Here is a 23,879-nt window from a genome sequence, read left to right on the forward strand (position 1 = left end):
ATCACTGGAGAATTAAGTCGCCATAGAGGTTGGTCTTATTAAATGAAACATTGGCCTTGTGTACAATGTTGGGTTACCCTTGGTTTTAAATATCTTAAATAGTAAAAGGATGTGATTGTCAAGCAAAACACATTCTGTTGTACAGTCAGATTGATGTATTGTCTGCTTAGTTAATTGTAAAACATGTTGCACTAAAGGTAGAAAGCAAAAAAAGGACAAGACAAGACAGTTGGTTGGCAACTGGTGGCTGTAAGACCGTGATGTTAACTAGAGGTTGGTCTTAAAATGAAACCTCAGCTTATGGCCTTGTGTACAATGTTGGGTTACCCTTGGTTTTAAATATCTTAAATATCACAAATGTGTTTAACATAACTAGACTTACAGCTTGAAGTCTACAGAATCATTAATCCCGAAGGCAAACATTACACCGACTGGCCTTGTACCGCTGCTGATCAGCTGCTTTGATGGTACCAGGCTTTACAGGGACGAATTCCTCTCTATCTCTTACAGTAGTTAGCCAAAAACTGTAAAGATTGGAAAAGTAGTGACAGGAACCCTGCGCACCTTGACACTCAATGAAGGGATGAGTTCGAAAATCTCTGAGGCAGCTACCAGAAGAAGCCAGCGACTGTCCACCACCCTCATCGCCTGCCCCTGTGTGCTATAAAGCAGTAGTGTTAGATAAGAAGTGTTGACCTCATAAGGCATTTATAAACCAACACATTCAAGCTTTTCATGAGACTCACCAGAAGGAAAGAATATCCTGTCCATAAACTCTTCCAGCCATCTGGGCAGGGAGGAATTGCTTGGTCTTGACTATGAAATGGCGCTGCTGGTGAAGAGGTCTCACACACAACACAGCGGCTAATGTGGAGGCTTATCTCCTGGCCAAAGAGTGGCATCATTGATATAGGAGCAGTAGTGGAAAGCCAATAGGATTTGTCATTGCGACTTGAGTAGTAGCATGCGTCTTTGTCGCAGTACGAGAAAGGCATGGTGGAGAAAACGGGGAGACAAGAGCCAGGCTGACCTACATGGAGTTGATAAAAATGGGGTCAAACACAAATCTTTTTTTTTTTTTTCTAAACTAAGCTAGAACACTGTGAGGTGCTGTGTGTAAAATAATAAAATTGTCATAAAATTGATGATATTTAGCTTACCGGCTAAATATGTGAATTATGCAAAAGAAAATCCAGTCACTTCCTGATGACCAAGAGTTGACTACCAAAACAGAATTTGGAACTAAATTCCTGCTGGTGAGATTGATTCACTTAAATTTTTCTGCAAAGAAATTTGCTCCAATAATATTGCAAGTAAGGAACATATTTAAAAAAAAATTGAAATAAAATGCCTTTAAAATGTCATAATTTTAGGGAGATGGCAATATTTAGATTTGTGCTAAATATTAATTTAGCTAACTAAATATTTAGTTTGTGAACTAAATATTGTGCTTGTTGATTAAATATTTAGTTTGCAATTGTGACATTTGCAAATGAATAAGTAACATGCCAAAATATGATGAAATGTCCCTTTTGTCTGTTATGACAAGCTAAAAAAAAACCAAATAATTACTGTTACTTTTTGACTGTGTAACTTTACAAACTGCACCTCATAAAGGACAACCAAATTATATGCAGACTTACCCAGATCTTGTGTGTGAGCCTTCTCTTGTCCTTCCAGGTAGATGAGACTGTATCCCACCCACAGCTGGTTGCTACCTGCAGGACACTGCGGTACCTGAACTGACTGGCTGTGGATAACTAAAAGAAAGTCTGATCTAAGTTGCCTTCTATGGCCAGGCTCGCCTGTATCGCCAGGAGGACCAGGGGCACCTGGAAAGGGAGGAGATGAATAAAGAAGAAAAAAGTATGAGCCATTGAAGTGTCTCAGGACACTCGTCGTTGTTTTCCAGTTGTACTCTCACATGTTCTTACGAGTATCTTTGGGACAGGATCATGATAGCATGTTGTTTACCTTGAGGCCCGGGGTATCCTCGCTCACCAACATCACCTGGGTCTCCATGGGGACCATCAAACCCAGGAGGCCCTGGAATGCCAGGAAAGCCCACAGACCCTTTAAGACCTTTTTGTCCTAGAAAAGAAAGAAAAATGAATAATAAAATTAAAAGTGACAATACTTTACACACAAATAAATCATAAACTGATAGAAAAACAGTAAAAAAACCCAAAAAAAACATTCTCACCTGTTTGACCAAAAGGACCAGGATGACCCCCATACCCTTGACTTCCTACACTTCCTGAAACGCCTTTTGGCCCTGGGGGACCACGGGGAGGAACCCTTAAACCTACAGTGATTAAATCACCAGGTTGACCTTTGACACCTAGAAGAAAAAAAGAAAGACTTTACTGAAAACCAAATCCTTCAGTACATTGGTTGTCATAGATTATAAACTTATTTCTGTTATTCTGCCACAGTGCTAACTACCTGGCTCTCCAATTGGACCAATTTCTCCCTTACATCCTTGAGGTCCAGGGATGCCCTGTTGACCTTTGCGTCCCAGAAGGCCCCTTGGCCCATCAGGACCTTTCTCACCTATGAAAGGGTATCAAAACATTTAGTTCTGGCCAATATCACCGTGGAATGTTCTTGGCATCTATCCTGTATTTAAACATACCCTTTGGTCCTGGACTGCCTCTGTGGCCAGGAGGCCCTGGAGGTCCTGGCTCGCCTTTATTTCCCCAATAACCTGGTGGTCCACGATGACCATCTGGTCCTGAGTCTCCTTTGTATGAAATGCTTCCACCTGGTGGCCCAGGTGGACCAGGAGGACCTGAAAAACCAGTTACAAACCCCACATGTGAATTCACTGCTTATATTCTCTTAAGTGTTTTCAAAGATAAAGTTCATAACTCGTGAATATAACAAGCAAAATATAGTAACCTGAGGGTCCTGGGAGCCCTTCATAGCCTCTATCTCCTTCAGGTCCTTGAAGGGAGTTTTGGCAGACTTTGCCAGGTCTACCAGGTGTTCCTGGGATTCCTGGAAAACCTGCAGGAGAAAACACACAGTCACACTCCTGTATCATGATAATAAGACAAACTACAATCTAAGAGGCCAAGTCACAAGTGAAATAACAAACTTTGCAACTAAACACTGACCTGAAGAGGGTGCATATTTATGCAATTACTTTTTTCATGTTATTGTTTATTGTCATTATTCTGTAGAAATCTTTTTTTCACTTTTACATTAGAAGATTTGTTACTATTTTTTCCTCATAATCAAGTTTTGTTATGAAAGCATAAAAAAAATTTTAACATTCAAAAGTTTGAGCAGTTTTTATAGGCACCGTAAATACAAAATGAATTTCAGACCTGTGTTCCCAGGTGGCCCAGTTTGGCCTTTAACCCCTGGAATAGTGTCCCCCGGCGGTCCCGAGATGCCCCGGGTGCCTTTGGCTCCAGGTAAACCATCTTGTCCACGAGGTCCAGGAGTGGCGTGGCCTAGATTTTAATAAGGCAGTTATAACATGGTATTTGTCATTTAAATTTTGATCTTGAGATTTACTTATCATTAAAAAATAAAATGTTTTGTACACATGAGCTCTTCTATGGAAATGTAATCATTGTCAATTGTTTCTATGCATCTCATTCTTCTTACCATCTGCTCCCTTCATCCCTTTCAGACCTCTTAGCCCATTCAATCCATCCTGACCTGGTGTTCCAGGGGCACCTAACATAAATCACAAGGGAACGTAAACACATGCTGTTGTGTGTGGCTGGCACTAAAGATAATTTCCCCTTCCATTAAATGCAACAAAAACCTATTGATTAACACCGTGTTAGCTTTCTCCTTTCACAGCATTTCCTTCCTGACTTCAATGGAACTCTCATCTGAATTTTATCGAGAAGGAAAATAACACTTCAATACTTTAATGTGATCTGTATTTGTCAAAAAATACTAAAAGAAATTAAATGATGGCCACAACAAGTAATCACAAATTATAATGTCTACACTCAGCGTGTATGCATGTGTAGGATCAGTTAGTAATGCTTTTTTAAAATTACTGCACCTGGATTGCCCCATGGGCCAGGGGGGCCAGGTGGTCCCACAACTCCTACATCACCTGGAGGACCTCTAATGCCTTGACGCCCTGGTGGACCTCGGGACCCAGGAGAGCCTAAGGATGCACATATAATGACAAGGTCAAGACAGCAAGCTAAAAAAAAAAAATCAGAAGGATTCAATTTTTTGGGCTGTTTTTGGTTAAAGATACATTTCTTTAATTTTCTCTTTAAAAATGTGCTTTATATATGGTGAGGACCAACACAATTTAATATATTTTACTTTTTACAGTACAATGCATAATGAATTAATGCATTAACGTTTTTATTTCGTGTAGAAGGGAAGGAAGGGAATAGTGACATCTAAAGTCACAATGAAGATTTTTATATTACCATGAAGCAGTATTCTTTATCAATAGGATGAACAACTGAGCATGAATGAAACAAAACAGATCTGTTGAAAGAAATAACACGTGCATTTACAAGGACAACAGCACAACACAAATGTGGAAGGTGCTTAATATAACAATTTTCTTTTAATCATAGCACCAACATTGTTTAATGCTGTGTTGTTTAAATTCTTATCCCAATCTTTAGTGGCAGTCACCTGGCCCTCCTTGTCTTCCGGTTTCCCCAGCAACCCCTGGACGTCCAGGTTGCCCTTGCCTTCCCCTGGGTCCTAGGTCACCTGGATCCCCAGGACTTCCTGTAAGTGCTAGATAAAATAAACTTGGTTTTAAACTGCAATTTTATTAAGTTGTAATTATGGTCAGAATAATGATTTTAGGCATTCTGTTTTTTAGACATGGACTTACCACTTTGCCCAATCTCCCCAGGTAATCCTTTGAATCCTTTTGGGCCAGGTATCTCATAAGACTGCCCTTTATTACCTAAAACAGATTTATTAGAATTATCTACAAGATTTTTAGGGATGGAAATATGCCGCATCTGTATAATTGTATAACCATTTATGATTACTTATGTGATATGCAAAGAGAGTCTTTATACCAATACTTAGGAATTTAAAAAAATTCAAAAGACATATTTTCTCATATCACTGATTGAGGCACTAATATTCCCCAGACTTTATTTGATATTAGTGAAAGGCTGATAACTCTCTTACCACATGACCCCCTGAACTCTCATCTAATAAGTCCTGCAATTATTTTAAAGTTTATTCAAAAATAAAGTTGAAAAAACAAATTAAGAAGCATAGGGTTCAATCTGTAATAAAATGGTGTTGTCTCTGGAACCTCCAGAATCCTTTCACCATTCAGATGAGTTTGACAAACTGAATTATGTAGGTCTGCCAAGAACTTCTGTCTTTGTAAAAAAATATATATATATATATATATATATATATATATATATATATATATATATATATATATATATATATATATATATATATATATATACACATATAAAAACAGTTGATCATAATATAGTGAATGGTTGGCTGGAAAAATATGTGGGACTGAATGGTTCTGTGCTAAAGTGGTACAGGAGTTACTTAGCATGTCACAATCTATGTCTTACCTTTTACACCAGAAAATCCTGGGAGACCAGGGATACCAATTTGTCCTGGTGGCCCTGGATCTCCCTACAACAAAGCAAGAACATATAATTTAGGATACGGTACATTCTAAATACTAGAATGTCTTATATTTCAAAGAAATCTCTACTTTATTGTGATGTTATAGACACAAGCCTAAGTGACCAAGCTGTAATTGCCATTTTCATGTAGCCCACCTACTGTGGGGATGAACAAGTAAGGCTGAGTGTTGTGTTAGATAAGACTCATGTTTGGACTGATCAGAGCAGAATAACTGCTGGCATACTAAATAGGTTTTTCTAGAACCTCACTGCTGATGATGCGGTAAGAAAGTCTCAAAAGTTCAAAGCGCTGGAAAGCGGATCCGTGCACTCGTGTTGACAGATCCTTTAAAACGTAATCCATGCAAGCATATTTTTGGATTTGTATGCATAGTTTTTTACTTGTGTAGTTTGAAACATGTAAATTTGACAAACTGCTCACACATATGTAAATGCTGAGGTATGCATTCATGCATTGTGTAATAAATTTGTGAATTATGTGGTACATTTACAAATCTTCTTGTACGCTTGTGGATCTCATTGTACACATACAAATCTCACTTCATGCTTTGTGAATCTCTCTGAGACTATTTTAGCTCCGTACACATAAAATATGAAAGTTAGCGATACTCAAATGTCTATTATTTTTCCCCAGCAACCACACACACGATTGGCTAATTAGCTGCATTTCTGGGGCGCTGGTCAAGCGCCATAAAGGAGAACTGACAGGAGTCTGTTTGTTGGGGAAAATTAATTGTTGGTTGAGAATTAATTGGTGATAAATTTGTGGAAATAATTCAGATTACATTTAGATACACACTATGAAGTAAAATAGGCAAATACATTTTTAATCATGTAGATTATTTTAAAATTCCCCCCTCCACATCAATGAAGGCAGTGTCCCGTCTGAATCGGCTGCCACTGGACACTGTAACTTAAAAGCCCATTACTAAATTTTTTTAGATTTTATTGTGTACCTGATCTCCAGTATTCCCAGAATACCCCCTTGGACCTGGGAATCCTTTAATCCCTTGAAGTCCAGGGAGGCCTGATAATCCTTCTCTACCTGGAATACCAGCAAATCCTTTTAATCCTTGTGATCCTGGCCATCCATCAGGCCCCACATCACCAGGCATGCCTGTGCTGCCTTTGTATCCTGGAAGAGATGTGACATATTGAAAAAATATGCAATGTGCCACAGGTGGAAACATTGGAGAATGTAAAATATCATGATAGAAAATATTGTAATTAAAGCTTTATTGCCTGCAAACCCTGGCTGACCAGGAGGCCCCCTTCTTCCAGAAAGTCCAGGAGAACCTTTTATCACGTTGACAATTGAACATGTTCCTGGGAATCCCACGGGTCCAGTTGAGCCTGGGGAGACCACAGAGCTCATAAACAACCTCAGATTTTTCAGACTATGTCAATAAAGAGCAACACTAGAACCAAATCAATGGCTCACATAAGCCTTGAACAAATAAAGAAAAATTTGTCTGATTAATTAATTACTACTGCAGAGTTTATATTCTTCTCTGATTGTCTCTGTTTTACCAGGCAAAGTCAAAACATGCTATTTACAACAACAAAAAAAAGAAAAAAAATTGTAGTTGAATAAAATTTTGGCCAAAGTGGCTAATTAACAGAACAAGAAAGAAAAAAATAACCCAGGAATAAATTGTAAAAACCTCTGATGCAAATCCTATTATTAGAGCAAGCGCCACATTTTTCAGACTGTAAATCTTAACTTTTTTATAGCTTTGATGGTCCTCCAATATACAGTGTGACCTACATGTTTTGTTCCTCTTCATGACACATTTTTTTAAACTGTTGCATTAAATGTTAACTCGGACATTAATCAAGGAGCAAACATTATCTAATCGTCTTGAGAAAGACGATTGGATGATGTTAAAAGCAAGACGGCGAGAGCTGGAGGAAAGAGTTTACAGATGGGTGCTTGAACAACGTGCTGCCGGGAGAGGCTTGTCAACAGTGCAGTTAAGTCTCCATCCACCCTGGCAGTTGCCAAGGAGATGAATATGAATAAATTTGCAGGCGAACATTCTCAGTGCTTTCTTTCTGTTAATGAAATGCAACTGCCTCTCTACCACAGCATGGACCTCGGTGTGTCAGAAACTATCAGGAAGGGACGACAATTCCTGTTACTAATTGAAAAGCAGGTAACTGGACATGTGTCTCCAGGTCATATCGTTAACATGAATGTGGCCCCCTTCATGTTTAATCATATTTAAATAAATACAGTCCATTGCTTCTACTTTTACTACTTTGTGATACGACTTTTATTTCAGAGCAGTTTATAGTTCGGGAAAAATATGTTCATTAAAACAAAATAGTTGATTATTGGGAATTTAATCTGTTTGTTAGATAAGACAAAGAGGTTTCAAAACAGGAAGTGGTGTAGCTTGCCTTGAATTGAAAAGTTATAAGAATCAGTGGTTATGTCAGTAAATATAAAAAAATTCCCAGTGGATGACATTGTACATTTAAGTCCCCAAGTGGTTTTAATTTGTCTTTTTTGAATTTATCAAAAAGATGATCATTCATTTCACTCACACAAGATGTAAATCATAGAAGATGCAAAGAATGTACTAAAGGTATTTTTTCGGTTTACCTTTTCTACCAGGATATCCTGGATCACCTGTATTTCCATAACGACCAGGAAAACCTCTTTCTCCCTTTTCACCTGGTTGCCCTGGAGGCCCAGGATTGCCAGGCCTACTTCTAGACCCAGGCGTCCCAGGCAAGCCTTTTTCACCTAAATAAATAAGCAAAGCCTTTTTCTAATGAGAAACATTTTCAAATGTTTTAGAGCTGTTTGTTGTTTGGAGTAACAAAAAGCATGTTAGGGTTGGGTTACAATTTGCATGGAAGCTAGAATTTCATAGTTGTTTGCATTTGCTGTTTGCCAATGAATCACTACTGATTTACCTTTCTGTCCCTGTAAGCCATGAATACCAGGGTCTCCTGGAGGACCAACAACACCTCTTGGTCCAGCTGGGCCAGGAGGCCCAGGAATACCAGGATTACCTTTCAAACCCTTCTGTCCTCGACCAGGTGGACCAACATCTCCCTTCACCCCTTTCTGACCAGGGTAGCCTTTATAACATTACAAAATATGCAAAACGTTAGGAAAAAATATTTATTTATCAATATCATTAATGATAACCATCAAGTGCTCACCTGGCACTCCTTGTTCACCAGGGCCCCCTGGAAGTCCTGGAGGTCCAGGCGTACCTACTACATCACAAACAGTGCATGGTGGACCTTGGGCACCAGTATCTCCAAGGTCTCCACTGTCCCCAGGATCTCCCTTGTGACCTTGGGGTCCTGGTGGGCCTTCTAATCCTGAAATTCCATTCTAGATTTGGTCAAGAGTTCTATTACAGAAAATATAAAGTTTCACACAAGTTAATGTTTTTTCTGAAATTTAACATTTGAAACGCCTAATTTGATGCAAGCACTATTTCATTCCCATGTATGGTACAATATTAGGGTCAAAATTAAGATTATTGCTCACCCACTCCCTTGTCCAGGAAGCTATATCTATTCCAAAGCCATCTGCTGATCTGATTAATGATGGGTCAGCAAAGGAAGCTGAGCAACTGTCAGTGGTAACTGAGATTCATTTACGAAAGCATTGGAGAGGCTGGACACCCCCTGCATTGAATATTTACTCTGATGTCCATTAGGACAAATAGGCTCCATTAGCATTGGACTGTCTGATGTCAACACTTGATGGGCTAGCGTTAGCATAGGAAATGCTAACCATGCTAACCATTATTTGCTTTGTTAGATGCATTATTTTTTCTTTGAAGAAAATGTTATCAAGAAAAATGGTTGCCATGAAATATTTGTAAGCAACATACTTTTTTGATAGATTTTGTAGTAATCCAAAATTACACAAAGTATAAACATAGACAACACTGTGATATATGAAACTGAATTTGGCTTTCAATTACAGCTTCTTATTCTGAGAAAACTATTTGTGGGGAATAACATTATCTAAAGGTTTCAGAAGTCACAAACTTGGGTTTCAAATATTCTGCCATTAGTGTTGAATAATCTTACCCAGGTTTGAAAAGTCTAAGATTTAATATGCTGAAGGTAGTAAAACTTTGCCCTTAAGCCATTTCCCAAATCAGAAGTTGTAATGTGAAGCAAACTTCACATTACAATACAGTATAATAATACAGTATGATGTCACATTGGATCCCAGTAAATTCTATCTAATGACATCTCAGTGCATCTAATCCATGTTGCTAATAAAAAGTTTATGTTTATGTCATTAAATTACCTGGAGATCCTGGATGTCCAGGGATTCCAGGAATTCCGGATGGCCCCACAGCTCCTGGTGGTCCAGGAGGACCAATTGAACCTGGCCAAGCTGAAAGGATGTCTCCTGGGTCCCCTTTTCTGCCATGGGGTCCTGGTGACCCAGGAAGACCATCAGGGCCATCCAGGCTAAGGCCAGTGGGACCATGGTCACCTGGATCTCCATTTGCACCACTAGATCCTTAGGAAAAATCGTAGAGAGCCAGGTACAAAAAATAGTTGGCAAGGTTGTGATTCAAATACTTGTCATTGCAGACGGATGCTTAATCTTCCAAAAAGCTTAAATTTGAAGTTATTTTAATATGAGTTATACCTGGCGGTCCAGTCAGAGTTTCTCCATCATCTCCCTTTATCCCTTTAGATCCTTGTTGTCCTGGAGTTCCTGGATAGCCATCTCTTCCAGGTTGACCCTGAACACCTTAAATTTGAAAGTTCAACACAAGTTTATGCATTGAACATGACTATTTTTTTGTGGATCAAATGTGATTTGATTTATTGTCTAGAAAAAAGTGAGAAACAAAACAGCTAGTTACTTCTGGCCTTAATTTTCAAAAAGAATTACCTGGTAACCCTGGCTCACCCTTAGGCCCTGGTGGTCCAATATGGCCTTCATGACAGCATGGATCTGTTTCACCTGGTAAAAAAAAGTGCAATATTCATATAGAAACTTTGGCTATAGTAGAAATGGGAGAACTATATTAGCACAACGTAAAATCTGACCTGGTGGACCTGGTCGTCCTGGGACTCCAGGAATCCCTGGATATCCCTGATTTCCTTGAAGTCCAGGTAATCCCTTCAGGCCAGGAAATCCAGGACCTGGTTGACCAAGGGGGCCAGGGAATCCTTTGGGCCCTGGAGGACCTGCATAACCTCTGGGTCCAGGGCGTCCCACATAGCCAGAACCCTTCAAACATATAGATTTGCACCAAAAAGGCAACACACTGTGGCTTAAAAGATGGTTTTCTTCTTTTATTTAAAAAACTTACAACAAAGTTTCCTCGAAGCCATTGACATTTATTTAGAGTAGAGTGCAATCTAAAAGTAGCAAAGCCCTAGAAAATCACTACTTATACTATACATAACTCTTAAAATACAGATAAATGTTTGAAACAAATTTATACTTACCGGTGGACCAGGTTCTCCTACCGGACCAGGGAAGCCATCTTCTCCAGGCTCACCTGTTCGTCCTAAAGGACCAGCATATCCTGGTTCTCCTCTGTCCCCTTTCCCACCTTCCAAAGTCAAAAGTATATGCAGTGGTCGTATTTGTATGAAACTCACTGTACCGTACCTATAATTTATCAAGTGTGATTTTAAATAACAGAAAACACGCAGTGTTTGCCTGCCCATATCCGCCAAATACAATAAATTAGAGGAAAAAGAATTTGACATACACATGAACATCAAACACACTCACCTTTAGAACCCCTCCCATATGTGTCACCTTTCTCACCCTTTCTTCCTTTTAGACCTGTGAAACCATATGTGCCCTGCAAGAAAGGTAAATGTTAACTATTTTTCTATGATTACAAAATAGAAAACAATTTTTGACATAAACTTTAGTGAGTGACGAATGTTGTCCTTACATCTGGTCCTCTTGGGCCATCACTTCCCCTAGGTCCCGGATCCCCCGGAAGTCCTGGAGCCCCTGGAAATCCTAGAGATCCTGGATAACCAGGTGGACCAGGTGGGCCAACAGCCCCCAAAGTATGCACACATGTACATTCCCCTGGACAACCTGCAGGATTGAAATGGCAAATTAATAAACGCTACAGTGTGACTAAATCTCACCCAAGGCTTTTAATAATTTCTTGGTGCTTCATTCCTGTTCTTTACTACATTTGGCTTGTTTCTGTTTTTCTGTTTGTTTTGCAAACAAGTCTCCTCAATTAGCTCAGTTAATTTTGTGCTCATTAGGGAAACAGTTTTGCACCACCATGTCTTGTCGGGACAGGTGCTCTTTCTGGAGTCCATGTTGCTTCATGTCCAGAGAAGTTTGCACGATCAGTCATGACTTTGGGGGCCACGTCATCTGCTGACCACTGTGTTTCTGCAGTCCACATTCAACACAGCCATCTACCAGAAAACGAAGACCATTGTTTTCCTGCTGACAAGCTTTATGGAAATGCCGATTTGTTTTTGTTTGTTTTTTTCAGCAGAACTTGGCACCTGCCCCAAAACGTATTCATTGACCATGATGTTACTGTGCTTGACTAGCCTGCGGAAAGGCTTTACCTAAACCCGAACTCCCATATTTGGCTCTGTTGCCTTTAAACATGCAGCTCCAGCTATGCATAGCACACTCTGCACACACATTCCTTATATGGCAGCTTGTAACCCTGCATGTCTTTAAACGCTTTATTTACTTTTTTCTCTCTCACTCTAAGTGAGTGAGAACATGGAAACATGTTCCTGAAGACTTGAGATATAAAGCTCCATCAGACACTACATCATAATCATCAAAGTTACAAGAAATAAAGTCTATAAATATTTCACTCAGTATGTAATGGATTTATGTAATACATAAGCTTCATTTTCTGAAATGACAGAAAAAATTGTTTTGAAGTTTTTCATAATCTTCTAATCTTAAGCTGCACTTATATGGCAGCTAATGAAACCACAATTTCACAAACCCCACAGACATTTTTCTGTCAGACAATTATTCACCATTTTAGATTTCTGTAATCATAGGAATGAGCAACCAGTTAAGCACACGCAAAGATACAGATGACAGCACCCAGCTGCAATACCTTCACTTCAACATGCACTCTGTGTAAAATCAACCAGAAAAAAACAGCTGGGCCAGCAGCATTCTCAGGACAGTCTTGTCCACACTTGCCTTAAGTTGATTATAATTGTCTCAGTACCTAGAAAAATAATGGTTAAGGTGCTTCAGTGAATATCACTAACTCTTCAGCAAGGAGTGTTTTAAGAAAGCCAGTCGCTCATATGCTAGCTCTGTCATACCTGCCTGTTATGATCAAGATTGGTTTAATGAGAAAAGAGTTGAGCAAATGATGGATTAATCTCAGCTCTCCAGACAAACACTAGTCTCCAGCTTTCACAAAAGAATGTTGTTTTGTAGATTTCAGCTTAGCCTTTCACACAATCATTGTGCACAAATTGGGTTAAAAATGAACCCATATTGCACTATTTTGTTCACTGTGTGCATGAAATGTGAACTTTAGGAATGACAAGCCACAGAATGTTTGCAGGAGAGCTCATATCCATAGGCTGTCAAAACTATGACTTGATTTGCCTCTCCTTTTCACCTCAGATGAAAAGTTTCAAACAACCAGTAACTTAGCTTAATAGAGCTATTAGCTGGTTATAATATTGGTACTTATGTGATTACAATTGTAAAATTTGCATCCTCTGAAGTTATTTTTACCACTAGTAATGACTTTATTGTAAATAATTGCTTGCCTAATTGCTGATAAAACAAAATTTATCAGATTTTTTTTTTTTTTTTTTGCAAAGTATACAGCATTCTACCAGTCTTACTATACTACTCTAAATGTTGTGACGTCAACATGTTCAGCAAAATGAAAGAAAAATACACCTGCTTCTGTGTACATGCAGAGAGGCAAACTACCTTTAACTCCTTTTAGGCCTTTCTTTCCAGAAAATCCTTTGGGTCCATCTTCACCAGGTTCCCCTGGAGAACCAGGCTCGCAGTAATAATCTGTGAGATTGCCAAATAACACATGTTGACTAACATAAACTCTGACACAGAGGATTTTTTTTTTTTATAACTTCAGTATTTAGTATTTAGAGGAATTACTTCCACATCCTGGTCAGATTCCAGTGCGAATGTCACAGCATCACCACAAACAAAGCACAAACAAAGTCATTCAAACTAATGACTCACTGAAGGTTTTGCACAGGAATGTATAGATATAAGATTGATGTATGTAAGGATTCTTGAATACCTGGTGGACCAGAGCAACCATCGGGGCCTCTTTCTCCTTGATGTCCTTTTACTCCCTTTGGTCCCAGAGTGAAAAGTATTTCATTTGAATCGTATGTCCCTGGTTCTCCCTTCTCACCCTTTTCACCAGGGTCACCTGGTTGACCAGGTCGGCCATGTGAGTCTAGAGAGGAAAGGAAGATTTTGTGAGACCTCACATGATGAAAGCCTGACCCTTGCAGTTCAACCTATGTAAACAAAGATTTTTAAAGCATGACAAATTAACAAATTAAAGTAGTCTTTATGCTGATTACTACAACATCAATTATTAATTTTATTTAATTTTATTATTATTATTACTATTATTTTACAAATACTGCACTATTATGTGCATCTATGATAAGGCAAAGAAATTCTTGAGTAAACTGTTATTCATAGGACAGTGTTTAAATTCTTGACCTGTAATGGACCGGTGAATCATCCCAGGAGTACCCTGCTTTTCACCCTATTTCTGCTTCAGTTATGTGCCAAACCTCCCACCCCAAACCTTCTCATCCCTGTAAGGATCATTGAGTATAAATGATGAATGGATATTTAAACTCTGACCTGGTACACCTGGTGGGCCTGGAGGGCCAGGCATACCCATATGCCCAGGCTCTCCTGGGATCCCACGTGCACCTGGATATCCACGGTCTCCCTTAGGACCTTAAACATAGAACAAAACAAATCTGTTCTTTTAGTCATCTGATATGGGAATTCTCAGTATTTCTAATCAGACAAAAATGCCTTTCAGTTTTATCATAAATATGAACTGATGCTCCAGTATAATTACTTAAGTTTGAAGTTTTCTTTATATTATTTAATTAGTAAAAATCTTGGAGAGAACATAAAAGATTTCCAGGTAACTTTCGTTGCTGAGCTAGAAGACCTCTGTTTGTGGTTTAAGTCTGTAGGCTATTCTAACTTAGGAAGAAATCTAATATTAGAGCAGTGTTTCTCAATCCTGGTCCTCAGGGACCGCTGCCCTGTACGGTAGGTGTTTCCCTTCTGCACCACTTGAATAAGCGAATGATTAACAGGCTTCTGCAGTATGTGATGGCTGAAGAGGCGGCTATTTAATCATTTATTAGGGTGTTCTGGAACAAAGACACATCTAAAATATGCAAGGCAGTAGTCCCTGAGATAACAGTTTGACCAACAATCAGTGGGTTTCCAGTTCGAGCAAATTCATCATATGGTGAATGTGATACGATGATTCTGTCGTCATGTGTTGACCGAAAGAATCGCACTGAATATTATACATTTTGACCAAAATGAATAAATCTAAAGTGATATGATTCTGTCCTTTAGTCTTATAAAGAGCCAATAAGTTTTTCAATAAGTATAAATGAATTACTTGAACTGAATTGCACTTTTCAGTGAGTCGTGTCTCAAACTGGTATTCTAAAAAGAAAACTGTAAAGACAAAATACTTTATGTAAGGTATAAAAGTAATCTTTACTTCACTGGAATATCATTTTAAGGTAGTTTTTTTTTTGTTTGTTTGTTTTTTGTTGTTTTTTTTTCTGTTGCTTCTGAATACTCTTGTAGGAAAAGTCCAAAACAGGTCATGATCTGGTCTCACCTCTCACAGCACTTTCATTAAGAAATTGAGAAAAACCAGGGGGACCTGGATCCCCTGGCCAACCCTGTTGACGACAAACACACATGAAAGACATTATTGTTGTTAACTTAATGGGACAAGTGAAAAACATTCTATCATCTAGGAATATACGGTTATCCTGTTACATTTTCACTGTGCATTAAATAGGTACATAACTAAGTAACCACCAGAGGGCAGAAGAGCACGTTTTCTTTCTATTTTGATATACCACTACGTTCAATAAATTCTCATTGATGGCTGATTATTATTATTATTATTATTATTATTATTATTATTATTATTATTATTATTATTATTATTATTATTATTATTATTATTATTATTATTATTATTATTATTATTGGTCTCATGTAATATTCCAATCGTCGAAGAAATTAAATGTTGTGCTTTCATTAACTAGAAACAGAAAACCATAATGAGTGACATACTGATACATGAAAACATATATTGGTAACATTCTGTACTATTTGTGTTTTCACTGAGTAAATAAATGTTTCAAATAACGTTCTAATTTAATATAGTTCTCTGGAGCACCACTAACCGGAAAACAAGTGATGATTTAAATGATGGACAATTAGTCAATTGCTGTCAAGTTCCATATATTTGTATAACAATCTGCTATTTAAAATCCAATATAGACTAACAAAATTATTTTACAAGCTGATTGCATGTTTTATTTAGTTCACCTTTTCTCCTATTCTTCCAATGAGCCCTGGCAGTCCTTTGTCTCCAGGGTCACCCTAAAATCCAAAGAATGGACAATGACCTGAGTTAAAGTACAAACTAGGCTTTATGAGGGCCTGAGAGTACACCAGGTGTACCTCATATCCAGTCAATCCGTCTCCACCAGGCCGTCCAGGACTACCCTAAAAATTGCATGAAGAATTTTAATTAGATGTTGTTATTTTTTTTTCTAATAGCAACTAGAAGTATGATCTACTTGACTTACTCTATCCCCTGGAAATCCCAGGATTCCTTTCTCTCCTTTAGGTCCCGTTTGACTAGAACTGTAGATACCCTAATTTGAAAAGAAAGGAAAACAAACTAGTTTTTGTTTTTTACACAACTGACAGCTAAAAGAAAGAAAATGTAACACTTACTCGATGCCCTTTTGGTCCACATGGTCCAGGAGGACCTTTATTCCCCTGAAAGACAAAAAGTACTGAAATGTGGCTATAAAATGCATAATTTTTAAGTTTCTACAAAAGCTATATAAAAGCTACAATGAACTTAATAGTAAAGTTTGAACTTTTTTGCTACCTTCTCACCCTTAAGGAAATAGTATTCTGAAGGATATCCTTTCTGTTCCTCTGGTCCAGGTGGGCCAGGTGGTCCAGGTGGGCCTTGTTCACCCTGGAGTTTAGCGTAAAACATTAACGCATGCTTGCAGAATAATCAGAAAAAGACACTAAATAAATAGTCACCAAACAACACAATTATATCTTACAATTTCACCTCTAGGTGATCTTCCAGGGTCACCCTGCATGACAAACAAATCTTTAATGTCAGTTTATTTGTGTAAAGTTGTAAAAAACAGGCATAGATGTTTGGGCTACTTACATGTGGTCCTTTCACACCTTTATGACCTTCTACACCCTGAAAGAGTCAAATATCATTTTGTGCCTCTATGATGAAGCACTAAACAAAAGATATAACATAAACATGTGCATAAAGATGTTTAACCTTAGGCCCACGAAGTCCAGGAAGGCCACGAAGACCCTTAGGCCCAATGTTCCCTGGGCTTCCCTGAGTACAGTAAAGATATAAGCAGAAGAGATTTAATCTGATGCTAAATACACTGTAATTATACAATGAACATAAACACAATACCTAACCTTGGAAATTTGTAACGTTACAGTCAAAATTATAACCTACTGTTTGACCAGGATCTCCATCTCTACCTCGTTCACCCTGTAACAAGAATAGGGGAAAGCAAATGAAAAAGCAATTTGGAGTGTAATGCAAAAATTTGGACCGTGTACGCTAAGTGCCATACAATATCGACTTTGAAGCTAAGAAAACAAGACGTCTGACAGAGAACAGCTAATGTTGATGAATAGAAATACTCACAGGAGGACCTGGAAGAGCACCACTATAATTAGGCATTCCTTTGCTTCCTTTAGCACCCTTTGGCCCCTGATGGGAGGACAGCAAAAGCTCAAATTGCTTTTGTCTTATCCACATTCAAAACTTCAGCGTTTGTTAACCAGTTTGAACAGCATTGAAAGCAGACTGCAAATACTGCATTGTCTGTAACAGTGATGAAGAATAGCAGTGAATAAAAGCATTAGACAAATTGTCACACAAGTTATTTATATAGATAGAAAATAAAAGTGGACCAAGAACTGAGCGCTGTGGTACACCATTTAGAATAGTAAGAATAGAAGAAGTGAAGCCAGCCAATTGAATTCTCTGGGTTCAGTTTGACAAATAATCAGCTACCCAATTGGCTGGCTTGATGTGAGAGCCCAATCTTGTAGAATTTCAATTAAAAGCGTGTGGTTTATTGTATCAAATGCCTTTGATAGATCAATAAATAAAGCAGCGCAATGTTTTTGGTTATCAAGAGCCTGGATAAGATCATTAAAAACCTTTAAAGTGGCAATAACAGTGCTATATATATATATATTTTTTATAAAACCAGACTGTACATTTGGTAAAACGCAATATGAATCTAAAAAAATCTTCAATTGATCTGCAACTAATTTTTCAAAACTTTTTGCTAGGATACATAGTTTAGAAATTGACCTGTAATTGTTTACCTGTGACGATTCCCCACCTTTGAATAGAGGCAATAATAACTGAGATCTACTCACAGGTGGCCCATGGAGGCCATCCAGTCCTGGCAGACCATCCAGTCCTGGTTGACCTCTTGTTCCATTACAGCCATCGACTCCTGGTAAACCAGGCTCACCCGCTGCTCCTGGGTGGCCCTTAAGAGCAAAATGAAGTATTGTTAAGTTACAATTAAAAAGCTTTTGAGGTCACATCCAAGGCCTAAGTGGTACTAAATAGGAATGCTACAACATTTACTTTCAGTGCTGTGTAGAGTATGGTTGCAAAAATGAAGTCTAAATCTTAGCATATTTATGAGCAGTGGAGAAAATCAAGTTGGCAGCTTTTACTAAGTGTTCCTTACAAGTTTTCACTAGAGGTCGCAAAAACACTCACATGAACATGAGCTGGATTAACCATGAACTAGTAAGGCAGGGAATTAAAAACACCAGATAACAACAAGCAAAAGTCTCCAACACAATGATCAAACTAATAATTTAATTTCATTTGAATTTAAAGAGGAAGTAAGAAGCATTCAACTCAGCAATAATTTATACAAATTTTGAAAAAGCTAGTTCTCTCTATGCTACTCATTTTGAAGGGCATCGTTAGGATATTGACCCTTGGTATTGGTAAGCACATGAAGAAACAAACTCACTGGAAATCCTTCATGACCCGTGAAACCGGGAGCACCAGTCAAACCCTGAAACATACAATTCAATTTTTAAAAACAAGATAACTGCACAACACCACTGACAAACCTATTTTGATAAATATTTGCAATGTTGCTGCTAAATCTTGCAACAATCAATGTTGATTTCTTGGCCCCAGCTGTTATAATTAAAACGTCAAACTTTCATCTGAACACTGACACGGTCTCCTTGAGGACCCTGTAGGCCATGTGATCCTGCTGTGCCCACTCTTCCCTTCTCCCCTTGAGACCCATCTCGTCCTCTTTGTCCCATTGGACCCTGAGTACCTTGCTTTCCTGGTTTCCCTGGAGGTCCCTACAAAATAAATAAAATTTATTAATGTTGTGAAAAATGTTTTAATATGATAATGCATATAATGCATATACAATGTGTGTAATATTATGTGTACATCAGTATGAGACAAAATGGGAATTGTTTCAGTTTGGTGAGGGAAAAACATCAGCCATGTTTCTTACCCTTGCACCTTTAGCAGGGTGACACACACACTGAGAGCAGTCTCTGCCTTGACATGGGCCTTCAAGTTTCCCCTTAAAAAACACAGGCAGTTTTTGTGAGCAGTAAACTTTGCAGCTACTAGGTGGAGAAGTCCTGACTGTTGAAAAGTGATCTATTTCCTCCTAACAGGAGACAGATAACACTCAGATACGTCAGTGTTCCCAGACATACCTGAATAGATACGAGCACACTGACCTTGCTGCAAATTTGTTTGTGCTAAGCTTTTCATTCTCCCAAATATTCCCATCAGCAGCCAGGTGTGTGTGTGTGTGTGTGTGTGTGGGTGCGTGTGCGTGTGTGTGCGGGTGCCTGTGTGTGTGTTGTGGGAGTTTTATACAGGATAGATATCTTTGCCACAAAGTTTTCTCAAAAGTTTCTAAATATTTAGGTGAGTGTACGCCACCTGCAATGAACAGTTATTTGTAAATCTGTCTAAAGTTTTAGTTTTGCTCTAAATTTCCAGGGGAATGTGCTGAGAAGACTGTACGTCTTCACAATGTAGAATTTTAGTTTTGGCTTAGCGGATCAAAAAAGGTCAGCATGGCAAGACCAAATTCAATATTGTACTTTGTAATAAGGGAATTAATGGTTTCCCTTCAGTAAGGTAACACTTTATTTTAGATCTATGCAGACTTTTTCACCCTGTCAAGAGAGATATTTATTGTTAGTTAGTTAGTTAGTTATCCTCTTACTTCCTGAAGTGATTTTATTTCTTAGATAATCACTTTTCAATCTAAAAAATTTAACTTACAGGGTGACTCACAGACAATTTATATTTTAATTTGTAGATAAAGCCATGTGTAACTTATACTCAACAAAGTTGTGTGGGCAGATTAACTTACAATTACAAAAGTAGAAAAACATGATCTGTTTATGCACTGTCAAGCTGCAATAGCTAATTAACATAATAACCCACATGTTTTTAGACAGCAGGAGGAGTATAACTGTAACACTAGTCAACCAGCTAAATAAAGATGTTTGATTTTGAAATACTGTGATTACATATTCTATTAGTAATTTAATAACCAACAAAATATTTATAAATGGCACCCATCCTTTAACCATAATAGACTTGCTAATTTACAGCATTTTGTGCTCTAAAAAAACCTCTGAATTCTGGACAGCACATGTTAGAAATACATAAAAATTCACACATTGAGTACAGGCCTTTAAGTGCACCAGTTGCACCAAGGATTCTTTGTGCAAACAAATGACATGAGGTCTAAAAACAGTTATCAGACCAGGAGAGAGACAGTATGTGAAGCAGAAAGATAAATAGAATTAACATGAGTCCTGCATGCAGACAGTTCAGTAAATAACAGCGTTCTTTTGTCACTGTGATAAAATGTTGTTTGTGAAATACAAATGTAAACTTTATTCTGGAAACTGCAGTAACAGAAATGGGAGCGACAAAGTTTACAGAAAACAAGAAATATAACTTTAAATCGTACTTCTATGCAAGACTCAAATTTAAACCTAGATAGCTAACTACTTCCAGTACTCAAATCAACATTGATTTGTTTGTTTTTTTGCTGTATGCACAGCAGTTCATACAGTCTCAGTTTGAAAATACACAATATGGATTACTATAGCTGATGAAAATATATTACAGGAGCAAATATGACATCATAGTATGCAATAAATACACTACTTTTATTGGAGAACACCTTTGTTCTCCAATAATTTGCAAGCAATCTGAATTTGAATTTTCAATTGTAAAATTGTATCTGCAATTTTTTAGCAAACAAAATGGCCAGAAAAGATATACAATTAAACAATAATGTAATGAAAATAAAAATAAAATAACAATCATAGTCGATGATTTTTAGCATTATTTGTTTTTTATCATGAAATTATTGGACATTTTCTAAACCAAGGGTACATACATATTCTAAAATATTACATAAAAGAACTGTTAAGTTATATAATCTTACTGCTTTGAGAAGCTGCACATGGATGACCAGGAAAATGATCCACCTGTGAAATAAATGAAATAAATCATAGAATAAATTAATCAATATATCAATTGTTTTTCTTTTTTTTTTCGTATAATTGTCTCTTTGTTTGTGTAACATTAACAACAGCTGAAAACACAAATGTACTAGAGCCAAACTTCAAAGCTCCTTATTCCACCAATTTAAAGACCGCATGCATCTGTAAATCAGCTTACAATATTACCAATAATTACTTTATTTTACTTATAGAGACACATTAAGCCGAGGTAAGAGATTCAAAGTCACATAATTCCAATGCGTAGTTTAGATCCAAGCATTTCTGTATTGTGTTCAAAGAACATTAATATGCGTTCTACTCCTTCTGAAAAAGTGTCTCACAAAAAAAAACATGCATAAATTAATTAAAGTGACAGTATTTGGGCAGTAAAATTCACTAAACTAAATACAGTTAGAATGTTGTGAACAGTAACATTTACTTTGCATGTACCTATACAGGATTTGTGAATACCCAGTGGCCCGTTCTAATAGCAAACAGATGTGTGGAATATCGGAATAAACAGACCAGAGGATTGTTTGTATCTAAGTAAATAGACTTACAGAACATTTCACGTAAACATCCCAATGAATTTCAAATGTGCTTGCTATTCATACTAACTTGTCCGAAGAGTTAGGTAGGAGTATTGTGACCTACTCTGCCCTCTGTGAAAAAGTGAGGAACTCCCCCCTTAAAATACAGTAGAGTGCCTCCAAAAAAATATACATACTCTTGGATGTTTTACCCTTTGTATTGCTTCTATAAATCACTTATGAGCAACAAAAGTCATTGAGAAGTATAACTTGGTGGCTGGATACAAAAAAATCTCATCCTTTGGAGTTTAGCTAAATCTGTTATCATAAAATGGAAGGAATATGACCTATTTCAGGACTGTCGCATCTCTCCTCTGCTCTGTTTTCACATAATGGTATGATCCAATAACATCACGTAATTAGTCAGAAGGCTGCCATGTTGAAAATTGAAACAAGGTTTTTCTGTGAGCAGTGCGAGACCGATGAGAGTAAGAACTGAACAATATGAAGCAAAGGTGAAAACTGATTCTTTTCTGATTCACTGCTTTTAGAGCCATTGCTTTTGAGTATGATCCATCATTATTCCTTTAAAGAGAAATCGCTGCCTAAGGACAAAACCACCAAAACATGGCTGTCCTCAGAAACTGACAAGTCAGCCAAAGAAGAACATAAATAAGAGATGCAGCCAAGAGCACCACAGCTCAGAGGTTGCTGCTGAGATAGAAAATTTGCCTGGGGGAGTATGCTGACAGGAAACCTATTAATCATACACCATACAAATCTCAGCCAATATTACAACTAATGCTATTGCTGAAGAAGAAGTCCAGCTTGCTGTTTAAATTTGCCACAAGTAATGTTGGGAACATAGCAAGCATGACGAAGAAGATGCTCTAATGAGATGAGGTCAACTTTTATGGCTGTCGCACAAAAAGGAGAGTTAATGCTGAGATGCATCACCCGGAAAATACCATTATCACGGTCAAACACAGCTGTGGCAGCATTATGCTGTGGAATGACCTTTCTTCAACAGAGACAGAAAATTAGTCAGTTGATGGATGAAAATTTAAATAATTATAGCCGAGAAGAAAATATGTTATCAGTTGCAAAATATTTCAGAATGTGGTGGCCGTTCACTTTCCAGCAGGACAAATCAAATACATACTGGACAAATGATGATTTAAGCAAGCTATGTGTCAAAATGGCCCAGTCAAAGTTCAAGCCAATATAAAAATAAAAATTTATGAAGATTTAAATTTGTGATGTTAAATGTCATCATTCATCCAGTCTGACTGAATTAAACATATGTTCCAAAGAATATATAACACAGATAACAATAATCCAATTAGATGTAATAAAAAAATGCAATGGGCTTACCAGGAGGTAAAAAACATCAAGAAAGTTACTTTGAATGCCATCGCTCATCTTCTGAGGCTGCTGAAGTTACTGAAGGCCTCAGTGCTGCCCCCTTTGGTACATAAGAAAGAACATCATCCATCAAATTCAGGTTAACCACTGGCCACATCATTTAAACCAGTGCAGTAATTAAAAAAAATATATAGCATATCATTTACTTTTGCTTAACATAATAAAAAGGCAGATATTTCCAAGAGTCTGTTAACCTTGTTGTCTACAGGTTTTCATTCACCCTTAGAAATATTCACAACTTACCAAACCACTCAATTTATTCCAATAAAGGATTCAGCAGAGCCCAAATAATCTGTCTCACAGTCAATGAAAAGGCAAGCTGCCACTGTTTGCCGCCAGTGGGAATGAGATGAGCACAAGAATATTGTTTGGGGTAAATCATCTGAGTAAGTGCATACCACCTCCCTT

The 23,879-nt window shown here is 37.7% G+C and overlaps 1 protein-coding gene across 2 annotated transcripts; it reads right to left on the reverse strand.

Moving 5' to 3' along the window:
* Positions 1-106: 106 nt before the first annotated feature.
* On the reverse strand, positions 107-23,824 carry LOC122840806 (collagen alpha-1(I) chain-like). 2 transcript variants are annotated; one of them, XM_044133486.1, is made up of 48 exons: positions 23,715-23,824; positions 23,421-23,511; positions 21,459-21,501; positions 19,485-19,556; positions 19,189-19,323; positions 18,975-19,019; positions 18,358-18,474; positions 17,612-17,677; positions 17,417-17,452; positions 17,225-17,287; positions 17,102-17,137; positions 16,989-17,021; positions 16,802-16,894; positions 16,642-16,686; positions 16,491-16,559; positions 16,363-16,407; positions 16,228-16,281; positions 15,503-15,566; positions 14,485-14,583; positions 13,901-14,062; positions 13,753-13,761; positions 13,564-13,653; positions 11,555-11,706; positions 11,422-11,458; positions 11,094-11,155; positions 10,689-10,872; positions 10,531-10,602; positions 10,282-10,386; positions 9,931-10,149; positions 8,817-8,981; positions 8,565-8,732; positions 8,248-8,391; positions 6,882-6,992; positions 6,596-6,774; positions 5,562-5,625; positions 4,838-4,912; positions 4,630-4,737; positions 4,031-4,138; positions 3,619-3,690; positions 3,333-3,461; positions 2,902-3,009; positions 2,636-2,791; positions 2,446-2,553; positions 2,204-2,341; positions 1,975-2,091; positions 1,644-1,832; positions 747-1,030; positions 107-661 (listed from the first exon to the last, which is right to left on the reverse strand). In XM_044133486.1, the coding sequence occupies exons 2-48, from the start codon at positions 23,459-23,461 to the stop codon at positions 404-406; spliced, it is 4,929 nt and encodes a 1,642-aa protein (XP_043989421.1). In that variant the 5' UTR covers positions 23,462-23,511; positions 23,715-23,824; the 3' UTR covers positions 107-403. The 2 variants fall into 2 exon arrangements, with proteins under 2 accessions (XP_043989421.1, XP_043989419.1); XM_044133484.1 differs by having other exon boundaries at positions 11,094-11,200; positions 11,386-11,458.
* Positions 23,825-23,879: the final 55 nt, after the last annotated feature.

The sequence above is a fragment of the Gambusia affinis genome, linkage group LG12 (genome assembly GCF_019740435.1).
Source record: "Gambusia affinis linkage group LG12, SWU_Gaff_1.0, whole genome shotgun sequence".
Lineage (NCBI taxonomy): Eukaryota > Metazoa > Chordata > Actinopteri > Cyprinodontiformes > Poeciliidae > Gambusia > Gambusia affinis.

Excerpts from the sequence above, each read along its gene's own strand:
- LOC122840806 (XM_044133484.1), bottom strand. The coding sequence starts at position 23,461 with ATGGCATTCAAAGTAACTTTCTTGATGTTTTTTACCTCCTG. Across the intron at positions 10,873-11,093 it reads TAGGAGAACCTGGTCCACCG|GGTTCTGGCTATGTGGGACG; the intron begins GTAAGTATAAAT and ends ATATGTTTGAAG. Across the intron at positions 2,554-2,635 it reads AGGCAGTCCAGGACCAAAGG|GTGAGAAAGGTCCTGATGGG; the intron begins GTATGTTTAAAT and ends ACCCTTTCATAG.